General features: G+C 44.8%; 1 protein-coding gene across 1 annotated transcript in view; it reads right to left on the bottom strand.

Annotated features, from left to right (window-relative positions):
* Positions 1-13,964, bottom strand: part of LOC122920709 — a 97,674-nt gene that overhangs the window by 24,423 nt on the left and 59,287 nt on the right. The window contains exons 7-8 of the mRNA XM_044270417.1: positions 13,492-13,851; positions 7,904-8,212 (exon numbers count right to left, since the gene is read on the bottom strand). Of these exons, the coding sequence (XP_044126352.1) occupies positions 7,904-8,212; positions 13,492-13,851 (669 nt within the window). The remainder of the gene's footprint in view (positions 1-7,903; positions 8,213-13,491; positions 13,852-13,964) is intronic.

Genomic DNA, 13,964 nt, shown 5'->3' with positions numbered 1-13,964 from the left:
TATAGAATAACAGATGTCATATGCAGTACAGTATGGAGTCAGCGATGTGTGATATAGAATAACAGGTGTCATATACAGTACAGTATGGAGTCAGCGATGTGTGATATAGAATAACAGGTGTCATATACAGTACAGTATGGAGTCAGCTATGTATGATATAGAATAACAGATGTCATACAGTACAGTATGGAGTCAGTGATGTGTGATATAGAATAACAGGTGTCATATACAGTACAGTATGGAGTCAGCGATGTGTGATATAGAATAACAGGTGTCATATACAGTACAGTATGGAGTCAGCTATGTGTGATATAGAATAACTGGTGTCATATACAGTACAGTATGGAGTCAGTGATGTGTGATATAGAATAACAGGTGTCATATACAGTACAGTATGGAGTCAGCGATGTGTGATATATAATAACAGGTGTCATATACAGTACAGTATGGAGTCAGCGATGTGTGATATATAATAACAGGTGTCATATACAGTACAGTATGGAGTCAGCGATGTGTGATATAGAATAACAGGTGTCATATACAGTACAGTATGGAGTCAGCAATGTGTGATATAGAATAACAGGTTTCATATACAGCACAGTACGGAGTCAGCGATGTGTGATATAGAATAACAGGTGTCATATACAGTACAGTATGGAGTCAGTGATGTGTGATATAGAATAACAGGTGTCATATACAGTACAGTATGGAGTCAGCGATGTGTGACATAGAATAACAGGTGTCATATACAGTACAGTATGGAGTCAGCGATGTGTGATATAGAATAACAGGTGTCATATACAGTACAGTATGGAGTCAGCGATGTGTGATATAGAATAACAGGTGTCATATACAGTACAGTATGGAGTCAGCGATGTGTGATATATAATAGGTGTCATATACAGTACAGTATGGAGTCAGGGATGTGTGATATAGAATAACAGGTGTCATATACAGTACAGTATGGAGTCAGCGATGTGAGATATAGAATAACAGGTGTCATATACAGTACAGTACGGAGTCAGCGATGTGTGATATAGAATAACAGGTGTCATATACAGTACAGTATGGAGTCAGCGATGTGTGATATAGAATAACAGGTGTCATATACAGTACAGTACGGAGTCAGCGATGTGTGATATATAATAACAGGTGTCATATACAGTACAGTATGGAGTCAGCGATGTGTGATATAGAATAACAGGTGTCATATACAGTATAGTATGGAGTCAGTGATGTGCGATATAGAATAAAAGGTGTCATACAGTACAGTATGGAGTCAGTGATGTGTGATATAGAATAACAGGTGTCATATACAGTACAGTATGAAGTCAGCGATGTGTGATATAGAATAACAGGTGTCATATACAGTACAGTATGGAGTCAGTGATGTGTGATATAGAATAACAGGTGTCATATACAGTACAGTATGGAGTCAGCGATGTGAGATATAGAATAATAGGCGTCATATACAGTACAGTATGGAGTCAGCGATGTGTGATATATAATAACAGGCGTCATATACAGTACAGTACGGAGTCAGCGATGTGTGATATATAATAACAGGCGTCATATACAGTACAGTATGGAGTCAGCGATGTGTGATATATAATAACAGGTGTCATATACAGTACAGTATGGAGTCAGCTATGTATGATATAGAATAACAGGTGTCATATACAGTACAGTATGGAGTCAGCTATGTATGATATAGAATAACAGATGTCATACAGTACAGTATGGAGTCAGCGATGTGTGATATAGAATAACAGGTGTCATATACAGTACAGTATGGAGTCAGCTATGTGTGATATAGAATAACTGGTGTCATATACAGTACAGTATGGAGTCAGTGATGTGTGATATAGAATAACAGGTGTCATATACAGTACAGTATGGAGTCAGCGATGTGTGATATATAATAACAGGTGTCATATACAGTACAGTATGGAGTCAGCAATGTGTGATATATAATAACAGGTGTCATATACAGTACAGTATGGAGTCAGCGATGTGTGATATAGAATAACAGGTGTCATATACAGTACAGTATGGAGTCAGCAATGTGTGATATAGAATAACAGGTTTCATATACAGCACAGTACGGAGTCAGCGATGTGTGATATAGAATAACAGGTGTCATATACAGTACAGTATGGAGTCAGTGATGTGTGATATAGAATAACAGGTGTCATATACAGTACAGTATGGAGTCAGCGATGTGTGACATAGAATAACAGGTGTCATATACAGTACAGTATGGAGTCAGCGATGTGTGATATAGAATAACAGGTGTCATATACAGTACAGTATGGAGTCAGCAATGTGTGATATATAATAGGTGTCATATACAGTACAGTATGGAGTCAGGGATGTGTGATATAGAATAACAGGTGTCATATACAGTACAGTATGGAGTCAGCGATGTGAGATATAGAATAACAGGTGTCATATACAGTACAGTACGGAGTCAGCGATGTGTGATATAGAATAACAGGTGTCATATACAGTACAGTATGGAGTCAGCGATGTGTGATATAGAATAACAGGTGTCATATACAGTACAGTATGGAGTCAGCGATGTGTGATATAGAATAACAGGTGTCATATACAGTACAGTATGGAGTCAGTGATGTGCGATATAGAATAAAAGGTGTCATACAGTACAGTACGGAGTCAGTGATGTGTGATATAGAATAACAGTTGTCATATACAGTACAGTATGAAGTCAGCGATTTGTGATATAGAATAACAGGTGTCATATACAGTACAGTATGGAGTCAGTGATGTGTGATATAGAATAACAGGTGTCATATACAGTACAGTATGGAGTCAGCGATGTGAGATATAGAATAATAGGCGTCATATACAGTACAGTATGGAGTCAGCGATGTGTGATATATAATAACAGGCGTCATATACAGTACAGTACGGAGTCAGCGATGTGTGATATATAATAACAGGCGTCATATACAGTACAGTATGGAGTCAGCGATGTGTGATATATAATAACAGGTGTCATATACAGTACAGTATGGAGTCAGCTATGTATGATATAGAATAACAGGTGTCATATACAGTACAGTATGGAGTCAGCTATGTATGATATAGAATAACAGGTGTCATATACAGTACAGTATGGAGTCAGCGATGTGTGATATATAATAACAGGTGTCATATACAGTACAGTACGGAGTCAGCGATGTGTGATATAGAATAACAGGTGTCATATACAGCACAGTATGGAGTCAGCGATGTGTGATATATAATAACAGGTGTCATATACAGCACAGTATGGAGTCAGCGATGTGTGATATAGAATAACAGGTGTCATATACAGTACAGTATGGAGTCAGCGATGTGAGATATAGAATAATAGGTGTCATATACAGTACAGTACGGAGTCAGCGATGTGTGATATATAATAACAGGTGTCATATACAGTACAGTACGGAGTCAGCGATGTGTGATATATAATAACAGGTGTCATATACAGTACAGTACGGAGTCAGCGATGTGTGATATATAACAGGTGTCATATACAGTACAGTACGGAGTCAGCGATGTGCGATATTTAATAACAGGTGTCATATACAGTACAGTATGGAGTCAGCGATGTGCGATATAGAATAACAGGTGTCATATACAGCACAGTATGGAGTCAGCGATGGGAGATATAGAATAACGGGTGTCATATACAGTACAGTATGGAGTCAGCGATGTGTGATATAGAATAACAGGTGTCATATACAGTACAGTATGGAGTCAGCTATGTGTGATATAGAATAACGTGTCATATACAGTACAGTATGGAGTCAGCTATGTGTGATATAGAATAACGTGTCATATACAGTACAGTATGGAGTCAGCGATGGGAGATATATAATAACAGATGTCATACAGTACAGTATGGAGTCAGCGAAGGGAGATATACAATAACAGGTGTCATATACAGTACAGTAAGGAGTCAGTGATGTGCGATATAGAATAACAGGTACTGAAGGGTTAATGGTCACTCGGACCTTAGTGTAACTGTTGCAACCTCACTGACTAGTAAACATAAAATATTATCTTTATTGATCACTCTTTTAAAATACACTTATTACTTGGGAACTCGCTACCTAAAATTCCTCAGGTAGATCAGGGTTCGGAATCCATCTCATACTTGTTACATTGTATGTATTCACATTAGCCTTGTCATGGCCGGATTGTGCCACCCCTCGAGTCTCCAATCTATGCAAGAATCTCTGAGTCTCACACTATCTAAATGCATCTTCCCACTGGGGGGTCCCTGCCTGATTTCCCTGAACTAAAATCTTTAATCCTGCTTCCCTGGGAGACAGAAGGCTGGGCACAGGAGTCTTAGGAGTTAAAATTACATTTATATTCCCCCTTTCTATGCAATCTAATGCTCTGTTACATTCACTGACCTGCGATCCCTGTGATAATAATTCTTGAAGCAGCCGCCGGAAGTAGAAGCATTGTGCGCAGTGAGGCGGCTGCTGCTTCAAGAATTATTATCACAGGGATCGCAGGTCAGTCAATGTAACGGAGCATTAGATTGCATAGAAAGGGGGAATATAAATGTAATTTTAACTCCTAAGACTCCTGTGCCCAGCCTTCTGTCTCCCAGGGAAGCACGGGAGACAGAAGCAGAGCATCTGCACAGCCCGTCTCCTTTTTTTTTTTTTGGAGACGGATGGCCCTTAGCAACGCTCTTTTAAAGAGTGCTGCTAAAGGCCATTTCAGCCCCAGTTTTCTACCAAAAATAAACGTTTTGGCTAAATAAAGTCTATTGCAAAATTGTTACCTATCACTTGCTCTACACTTTACCAAAAAAATAATAATATGACAGTTATCCTTTAATTTGAGGGTATTTACATCCAAATCAGGTGACCGGTGCAGGAATTACAGCAGTTTGCATCTGTGCCTCCCACTTTTTAAGGGACCAGAAGTAATGGGACAGAATAATAATCATAAATCAAACTTTCACTTTTTAATACTTGGTTGCGAATCCTTTGCAGTCAATTACAGCCTGAAGTCTGGAACACATAGACATCCCCAGACGCTGGTCTCATCCCTGGTGATGCTCTGCCGGCCTCTACTGCAACTGTCTTCAGTTCCTGCTTGTTCTTGGGGCGTTTTCCCTTCACTTTTGTCTTCAGCAAGTGAAATGCTCAATCGGATCCAGGTCCGGGGATTGACTCGGCCATTCCAGAACATTCCACTTCTTTCCCTTAAAAAACTCTTTGGTTGCTTTTGCAGTTTGCTTTGGGTCATTGTCCATCTTCAGTGTGAAGCGCCGTCCAATGAGTTCTAAAGCATTTGGCTGAATATGAGGAGATAATATTGCCCGAAACCCTTCAGAATCCATCCTGCTGCTTCTGTCAGCAGTCACATCATCAATAAATACAGGAGAAGCAGTTTCATTGGCCGCCATACATGCCCACGCCATGACACTACCACCACCATGCTTCACTGATGAGGTGGTATGCTTAGGACCATGAGCAGCTCCTTTCCTTCTCCATACTCTTCTCTTCCCATCACTCTGGGACAAGTTGATCTTGGTCTCATCCGTCCATAGGATGTTGTTCCAGAACTGTGAAGGCTTTTCTAGATGTCGTTTGGCAAACTCTAATCTGGCCTTCCTGTTTTTGAGGCTCACCAATGGTTTACATCTTGTGGTGAACCCTCTGTATTCACTCTGGTGAAGTCTTCTCCTGACTGTTGACTTTGACACACATACACCTACCTCCTGGAGAGTGTTCTTGATCTGGCCAACTGTTGTGAAGGGTGTTTTCTTCACCAGGGAAATAATTCTTCGCTCATCCACAACAGTTGTTTTCCGTGGTCTTCCGGGTCTTTTGGTGTTGCTGAGCTCACCGGTGCGTTCCTTCTTTTTAAGAATGTTCCAAGCAGTTGTTTTGGCCGCGCCTGATGTTTTTTTCTATCTCTCTGATGGGTTTGTTGTGTTTTTCAGCCTAATGATGGCTTCACTGATGGTGACCGCTCTTTGGATCTCATCTTGAGAGTTGACAGCAACAGATTCCAAATGCAAATAGCAGACTGGAAATGACCTCTGGACCTTTTATCTGCTCATTGTAATTGGGATAATGAGGGAATAACACACACCGGCCATGGGACAGCCGAGAAGACAATTGTCCCATTACTTCTGGTCCCTTAACAAGTGGGAGGCACAGATGCAAACTGCTGTAATTCCTGCACCGTTCACCTGATGTGGATGTAAATACCCTCAAATTACAGCTGACAGTCTGCAGGTAAAGCTGACAGTCAGCAGGTAAAGCACATCTTGTCCGTTTCATTTCAAATCCATTGTGGTGGTGTATAGAGCCAAAAATGTTAGAATTGTGTTGATGTTCTAATATTTATGGACCTGACTGTATGTAACATTGAAAATATACCACTGCAATATACACATGTATGGGGACCATGAGTGCGTGGCTAGGGGCTGGATGTTATACACCTGTGGAAATGACAGACTGCATGGCTAGAGGCTGGATGTTATACACCTGTGGTAATGACAGACTGCCTGGCTAGAGGCTGGATGTTATACACTGTGGTAATGGCAGACTGCATGGCTAGAGGCTGGATGTTATACACTGTGGTAATGGCAGACTGCATGGCTAGATGCTGGATTTTATACACTGTGGTAATGGCAGACTGCATGGCTAGAGGCTGGATGTTATACACCTGTGGTAATGGTAGACTGCATGGCTACAGGCTGGGTGTTATACACTGTGGTAATGGTAGACTGCATGGCTAGAGGCTGGATGTTATACACCTGTGGTAATGGTAGACTGCATGGCTAGAGGTTGGATGTTATACACTGTGGTAATGGCAGACTGCATGGCTAGAGGCTGGATGTTATACACCTGTGGTAATGGTAAACTGCATGGCTAGAGACTGAATGTTATACACCTGTGGTAATGGTAGACTGCATGGCTAGAGGCTGGATGTTATACACCTGTAGTAATGGTATACTGCATGGCTAGAGGCTGGATGTTATACACCTGTGGTAATGACAGACTGCATGGCTAGAGGCTGGATGTTATACACTGTGGTAATGGCAGACTGCATGGCTAGATGCTGGATTTTATACTCCTGTGGTAATGGTAGACTGCATGGCTACAGGCTGGGTGTTATACACTGAGGTAATGGTAGACTGCATGGCTAGAGGCTGGATGTTATACACCTGTGGTAATGGTAGACTGCATGGCTAGAGGTTGGATGTTGTACACCGGTGGTAATGGTAGACTGCATGGCTAGAGGCTGGATGTTATACACTGTGGTAATGGTGGACTGCATAGCTAGAGGATGGATGTTATACACTGTGGTAATGGCAGACTGCATGGCTAGAGGTTGGATGTTGTACACCGGTGGTAATGGCAGACTGCATGGCTAGAGGCTGGATGTTATACACTGTGGTAATGGTAGACTGCATGGCTAGAGGCTGGATGTTATACACTGTGGTAATGGCAGACTGCATGTCTAGAGGTTGGATGTTGTACACCGGTGGTAATGATAGACTGCATGGCTAGAGGCTGGATGTTATACACTGTGGTAATGGTAGACTGCATGGCTAGAGGCTGGATGTTATACACCTGTGGTAATGGTAGACTGCATGGCTAGAGGCTGGATGTTATACACCTGTGGTAATGGTAGACTGCATGGCCGGGGTCTGGATGTTATACACTGTGGTAATGCGTATACAGTGTGTATATATACTGTGCAAAGGCAGACTGCATGTACAGGATTCACTGGATGTTATACACCTGTCGCAATGGCACTGAATGGAATACTGAAGTCAATAATGAAGACGTAGGGCCTGATATTGAACTCCATATAGTGTCATTTAACATTTCATACACTTATCCCCACTCACTCAGATCTTCCAGTTTCCACGTAGTTTTTCTCGTGACTCCAGTACTTCCATGTCTCACTTCACACGTGAATGTCTTTTTCAGGTCCTTCATTGTTGGGCAGTATTTCATGGAGCTGGTGACCTGGTACAGACCAGTCGGGTCAGGGAGGAGGTCGGAGAGGGTAGAGTTCAGCACCCGTCCATCTTCTGTGCACCATGTGACCTCTATAGGTGCCGGGTAAAATGAATGGATCTTACAGGTCAGATTCATCTCCTCCTTCACGTAGAGCTCGCCCTTTGTCTGCTGTATGGGACCCAGCACAGGAACAGCTGAGGGAACATCACACCGTCATCAGGCTGGATATCATTCTACATTAAGGATCATTTCTTCCTGTGATTAGTACCATGACCTGGAGGATCGCCCTGGAGGACTGCGACCCATCACCGGGCTCCTCTCTAAATCCCTGGACAGATTATTACAATAGGCACCTGTTCTAAGTTCAATACTAAATGCTGCTCATCGGTTAATGGTCTGTGACCGACGCACTAATACGGGAACATCTGTGTCTGGGACCCTAATATCGGGGTGTCTGCGGGTGGCACACTAATAGGGACATCTGTGTCTGGGACCCTAATATCGGGGTGTCTGCGGGTGGCACACTAATATAGGGACATCTGTGTCTGGGACCCTAATATCGGGGTGTCTGCGGATGGCACACTAATATAGGGACATCTGTGTCTGGGACCCTAATATCGGGGTGTCTGTGTCTGGGACCCTAAGATCGGGGTGTCTGCGGATGGCACACTAATAGGGACATCTGTGTCTGGGACCCTAATATAGGGGTGTCTGCGGGTGGCACACTAATATAGGGACATCTGTGTCTGGGAGCCTAATATAGGGGTGTCTGCGGGTGGCACACTAATATAGGGACATCTGTGTCTGGGACCCTAATATCGGGGTGTCTCTGTCTGGGACCCTAAGATCGGGGTGTCTGCGGGTGGCACACTAATAGGGATATCTGTGTCTGGGACCCTATTATAGGGGTGTCTGCGGGTGGCACACTAATAGGGATATCTGTGTCTGGGACCCTAATATCGGGGTGTCTGCGGATGGCACACTAATAGGGATATCTGTGTCTGGGACCCTATTATAGGGGTGTCTGCGGGTGGCACACTAATAGGGATATCTGTGTCTGGGACCCTAATATAGGGGTGTCTGCAGGTGGCACACTAATAGGGACATCTGTGTCTGGGACCCTAATATCGGGGTGTCTGCGGATGGCACACCAATATAAGGACATCTGTGCCTGGGAGCCTAATATCGGGGTGTCTGCGGATGGCACACTAATATAGGGACATCTGTGTCTGGGACCCTAATATCAGGGTGTCTGTGTCTGGGACCCTAAGATCGGGGTGTCTGCGGGTGGCACACTAATAGGGATATCTGTGTCTGGGACCCTATTATAGGGGTGTCTGCGGATGGCACAATAATATAGGGACATCTGTGTCTGGGACCCTAAGATCGGGGTGTCTGCGGGTGGCACAATAATATAGGGACATCTGTGTCTGGGACCCTATATAGGGGTGTCTGCGGGTGGCAGGGGGGGCACACTAATAGGGATATCTGTGTCTGGGACCCTAATATCGGTGGTGTCTGCGGATGGCACACCAATATAAGGACATCTGTGCCTGGGAGCCTAATATCGGGGTGTCTGTGTCTGGGACCCTAAGATCGGGGTGTCTGCGGATGGCACACCAATATAAGGACATCTGTGCCTGGGAGCCTAATATCGGGGTGTCTGTGTCTGGGACCCTAAGATCGGGGTGTCTGCGGATGGCACACTAATAGGGATATCTGTGTCTGGGACCCTAATATGGGGGTGTCAGCGGATGGCACACTAATATAGGGACATCTGTGTCTGGGACCCTAATATCGGGGTGTCTGTGTCTGGGACCCTAAGATCGGGGTGTCTGCGGATGGCACACTAATAGGGATATCTGTGTCTGGGACCCTAATATGGGGGTGTCAGCGGATGGCACACTAATATAGGGACATCTGTGTCTGGGACCCTAAGATCGGGGTGTCTGCGGATGGCACAATAATATAGGGACATCTGTGTCTGGGACCCTATTATAGGGGTGTCTGCGGATGGCACAATAATATAGGGACATCTGTGTCTGGGACCCTAAGATCGGGGTGTCTGCGGGTGGCACAATAATATAGGGACATCTGTGTCTGGGACCCTATTATAGGGGTGTCTGCGGGTGGCACACTAATATAGGGACAGCTGTGTCTGGGACCCTAAGATCGGGGTGTCTGCGGGTGGCACACTAATATAGGTACATCTGTGGCTGGGGCCTTAATATAGGGGTGTCTCTGACTAGGAACCTAAAAGAAGGGTGTCTCTGGCTGGGAACTTAATATAGGGGTGTCTGCGGGTAGCACACTAATAGAGGGATGTCTGTTGGTGGCACACTAATATCGGGGTGTCTGTGGGTGGCACACTAATAGAGGGGTTTCTGTTGGGGGCACACTAATATTGGGGTGTCTGTGGGTGGCACACTAATATCGGGGTGTCTGTGGGTGGCACACTAATAGAGGGGTGTCTGGTGGCACACTAATATCGGGGTGTCTGTGGGTGGCACACTAATAGAGGGGTGTCTGTGGGTGGCACACTAATATCGGGGTGTCTGTTGGTGGCACACTAATATTGGGGTGTCTGGGTGGCACACTAATAGAGGGGTGTCTGTGGGTGGCACACTAATATTGGGGTTTCTGGGTGGCACACTAATAGAAGGGTGTCTGTTGGTGGCACACTAATATCGGGGTGTCTGTGGGTGGCACACTAATAGAAGGGTGTCTGTTGGTGGCACACTAATATCGGGGTGTCTGTGGGTGGCACACTAATATTGGGGTGTCTGGGTGGCACACTAATAGAGGGGTGTCTGTGGGTGGCACACTAATATCGGGGTGTCTGTTGGTGGCACACTAATAGAAGGGTGTCTGTTGGTGGCACACTAATATCGGGGTGTCTGTTGGTGGCACACTAATAGAAGGGTGTCTGTTGGTGGCACACTAATAGAAGGGTGTCTGTTGGTGGCACACTAATAGAAGGGTGTCTGTTGGTGGCACACTAATATCGGGGTGTCTGTGGGTGGCACACTAATATTGGGGTGTCTGGGTGGCACACTAATAGAGGGGTGTCTGTGGGTGGCACACTAATATTGGGGTGTCTGGGTGGCACACTAATAGAGGGGTGTCTGTGGGTGGCACACTAATAGAGGGTTGTCTGTGGGTGGCACACTAATATCGGGGTGTCTGTGGGTGGCACACTAATATCGGCGTGTCTGTGGGTGGCACACTAATATCGGCGTGTCTGTGGGTGGCACACTAATATCGGGGTGTCTGTGGGTGGCACACTGATATCGGGGGGGTCTGTGGGTGGCACACTAATATCGGGGTGTCTGTGGGTGGCACACGAATATCGGGGGGGGTCTGTGGGTGGCACACTAATATCGGGACAACTGGGACTCGCTGTAGTACAGTACTATCTGCACACATTGTAAAAAAAAAATTACATAAACATTTGCATATCAATAAAAGTCATTTTTTGCAGAAATTGCTGGACGGATTACAAGATAAAAGAGCACAGCCTAATCCAGGTAAGCTGTGCTTCATGGCTGCTTTAAAATCGTTTTTTGGGTTAGGGGAGGTGACAGAATCCCTTTAAGGGACACTATAGTCACCAGAACCACAACAGCTAAACGTAGTAGTTCCGGTGTCTGTAGCATGTCTCTGCAAGCTTGTTAATGGAAACACTGCCTTTTCAGAAAAAAAGGCAGCATTTACACTACTGCCAAGGAACACGTCTAGTGGCCGCTCATCAGACGGCCACTTATCAGACGGCCACTAGAGGGGCTTCCTAGTCCATTCACGCTAAACACTCCTCATAGAAATGCATTGATTCAAAGCATCTCTATGAAGCCACGCATGCGCAGTAGCCTCCCGAAGCTTCCCTATGGGACAGCAGTGGGTTGGCTCTGATGCGCTCACACGCTGCACATTGCTGTGACTTGTATTGCTGTAGAGCTTGTGATAGTCACACTCTACACTTTTCTATGCATTTTATTGCTGAGGTGATCTGTGATGTACTTGCACATCGCACATTACTGTGAGTTGTATTGCTGTGGAGCAGTGTGATACACTGATACTCTTCACGTGTGTAACTATTAATAAAAATATACTATAAGACCGAGGTTAAAAGAAGCTACAGGTGGTAAATAGGTCAAGCTAAGGACTGATTTGTGAACCAGTTCCTATTAAAGTTTACTACTCTACGAGGTGTGTGTGTGTGTGTGTGTGTGTGTGCGCTGTGGTGGAGGCGTGATTGCATGCTAGGGTGTGAGAAGGCGGGATCCAGGGGGCCCAAATAAATTCTTGCCCACGTCCAATCAATAGTAAAGACGGCCCTGCATGTACCTCTCACCTATAACACCTTAATACCCTCTGTACGACCCACATGTAACGTCCTAATACCCCCTGTACCTCTCACGTGTAACGTCCTAATACCCCCTGTACCTCTCACCTGTAACGTCCTAATACCCCCTGTACCTCTCACGTGTAACATATTAATACCCCCTGTACCTCTCATTTGTAATGTCCTAATAACCCCTGTACCTCTCAACTGTAACATATTAATACCCCCTGTACCTCTCAACTGTAACATATTAATACCCCCTGTACCTCTCATCTGTAAACTGTAACATGTTAATACCCCCTGTACCTCTCACCTGTAACGTCCTAATATCCCCCTGTACCTCTCACCTGTAAGCTCCTAATACCCCCTGTACCTCTCACCTGTAAGCTCCTAATACCCCCTGTACCTCTCATCTGTAATGTCCTAATACCCCTGTACCTCTCACCTGTAACGTTCTAATACCCCCTGTACCTCTCACCTGTAACATCCTAATATCCCCTGTACCTCTTACCTGTGACGTTCTAATACCCCCTGAAGCTCTCACCTGTAATGTCTTAATACCCCCTGTACCTCTCAGCTGTAACATTCTAATATCCCCTGTACCTCTTACCTGTAACTTTCTAATACCCCCGTACCGCTCACCTGTAGTATCCCAATACCCTCTGTACCTCTCAGCTGTAGTATCCCAATACCCCCTGTTCCTCTTACCTGTAACATCCTAATACCACCTGTACCTCACCAGTAACATCCTAATACCCCCTGTACCTCCCTTCTGTAGTATCCCAATACCCCCTGTTCCTCTTACCTGTAACATCCTAATACCACCTGTACCTCACCAGTAACATCCTAATACCCCCTGTACCTCTCACCTGTAGTATCCCAATACCCCCTGTACCTCTCATCTGTAATGTCCTAATACCCCCTGTCCCTCTCACCTGTAACATCCTAATACCACCTGTACCTCACCAGTAACATCCTAATACCCCCTGTACCTCCCTTCTGTAGTATCCCAATACCCCCTGTACCTCTCATCTGTAACATCCTAATAACCCCTGTACCTCTCACTTGTAGTATCCCAATACCCCCTGTACCTCCCACCTGTAATATCCCAGTACTCCCTGTATCTCTCACCTGAGACCGCCATGACCAGTGCTTGTTCTGCCGATTGACTTGTCGCGGGGTGGAAGGTCCTACAGATGTATTTCACTCCATCGTCGCAGTTCACAGTTGGTTTTACCTTTAAGGTACTTAAAATGCTGTAGGACTTGTCGTCATGCTCACTCTTTATTACATTATGGACATCATCGTTCACGTCGGCCCCATCATCAGAATCCCATCTTACGATTTCGGTCTCCTGGTCCTCCTTGTCCTTCTTCAGCCATGTTATCGCTAAAGTCTTTGATTTAAATCCATTTATGGGACAAGCCAGCATCATCGGCACCTCATGCGTCATATATGGTGGACTGAAGATCTTTAATAGCCTCGGAGCAACTGCAAGATCAACAAAAAATATTGATTTAGGCATTATTACCTCAATTTCCTGCTGGCCATACACGAGAGTTTTGACATCCGTAATGATGTATTCGGATCATTAGATGGTCATT

This window comes from Bufo gargarizans, chromosome 10 (assembly GCF_014858855.1).
Source record: "Bufo gargarizans isolate SCDJY-AF-19 chromosome 10, ASM1485885v1, whole genome shotgun sequence".
NCBI lineage: Eukaryota > Metazoa > Chordata > Amphibia > Anura > Bufonidae > Bufo > Bufo gargarizans.
The sequence above is the reverse complement of the archived record's forward strand: the minus strand, read 5'-3'. Positions and strand labels throughout refer to the sequence as shown.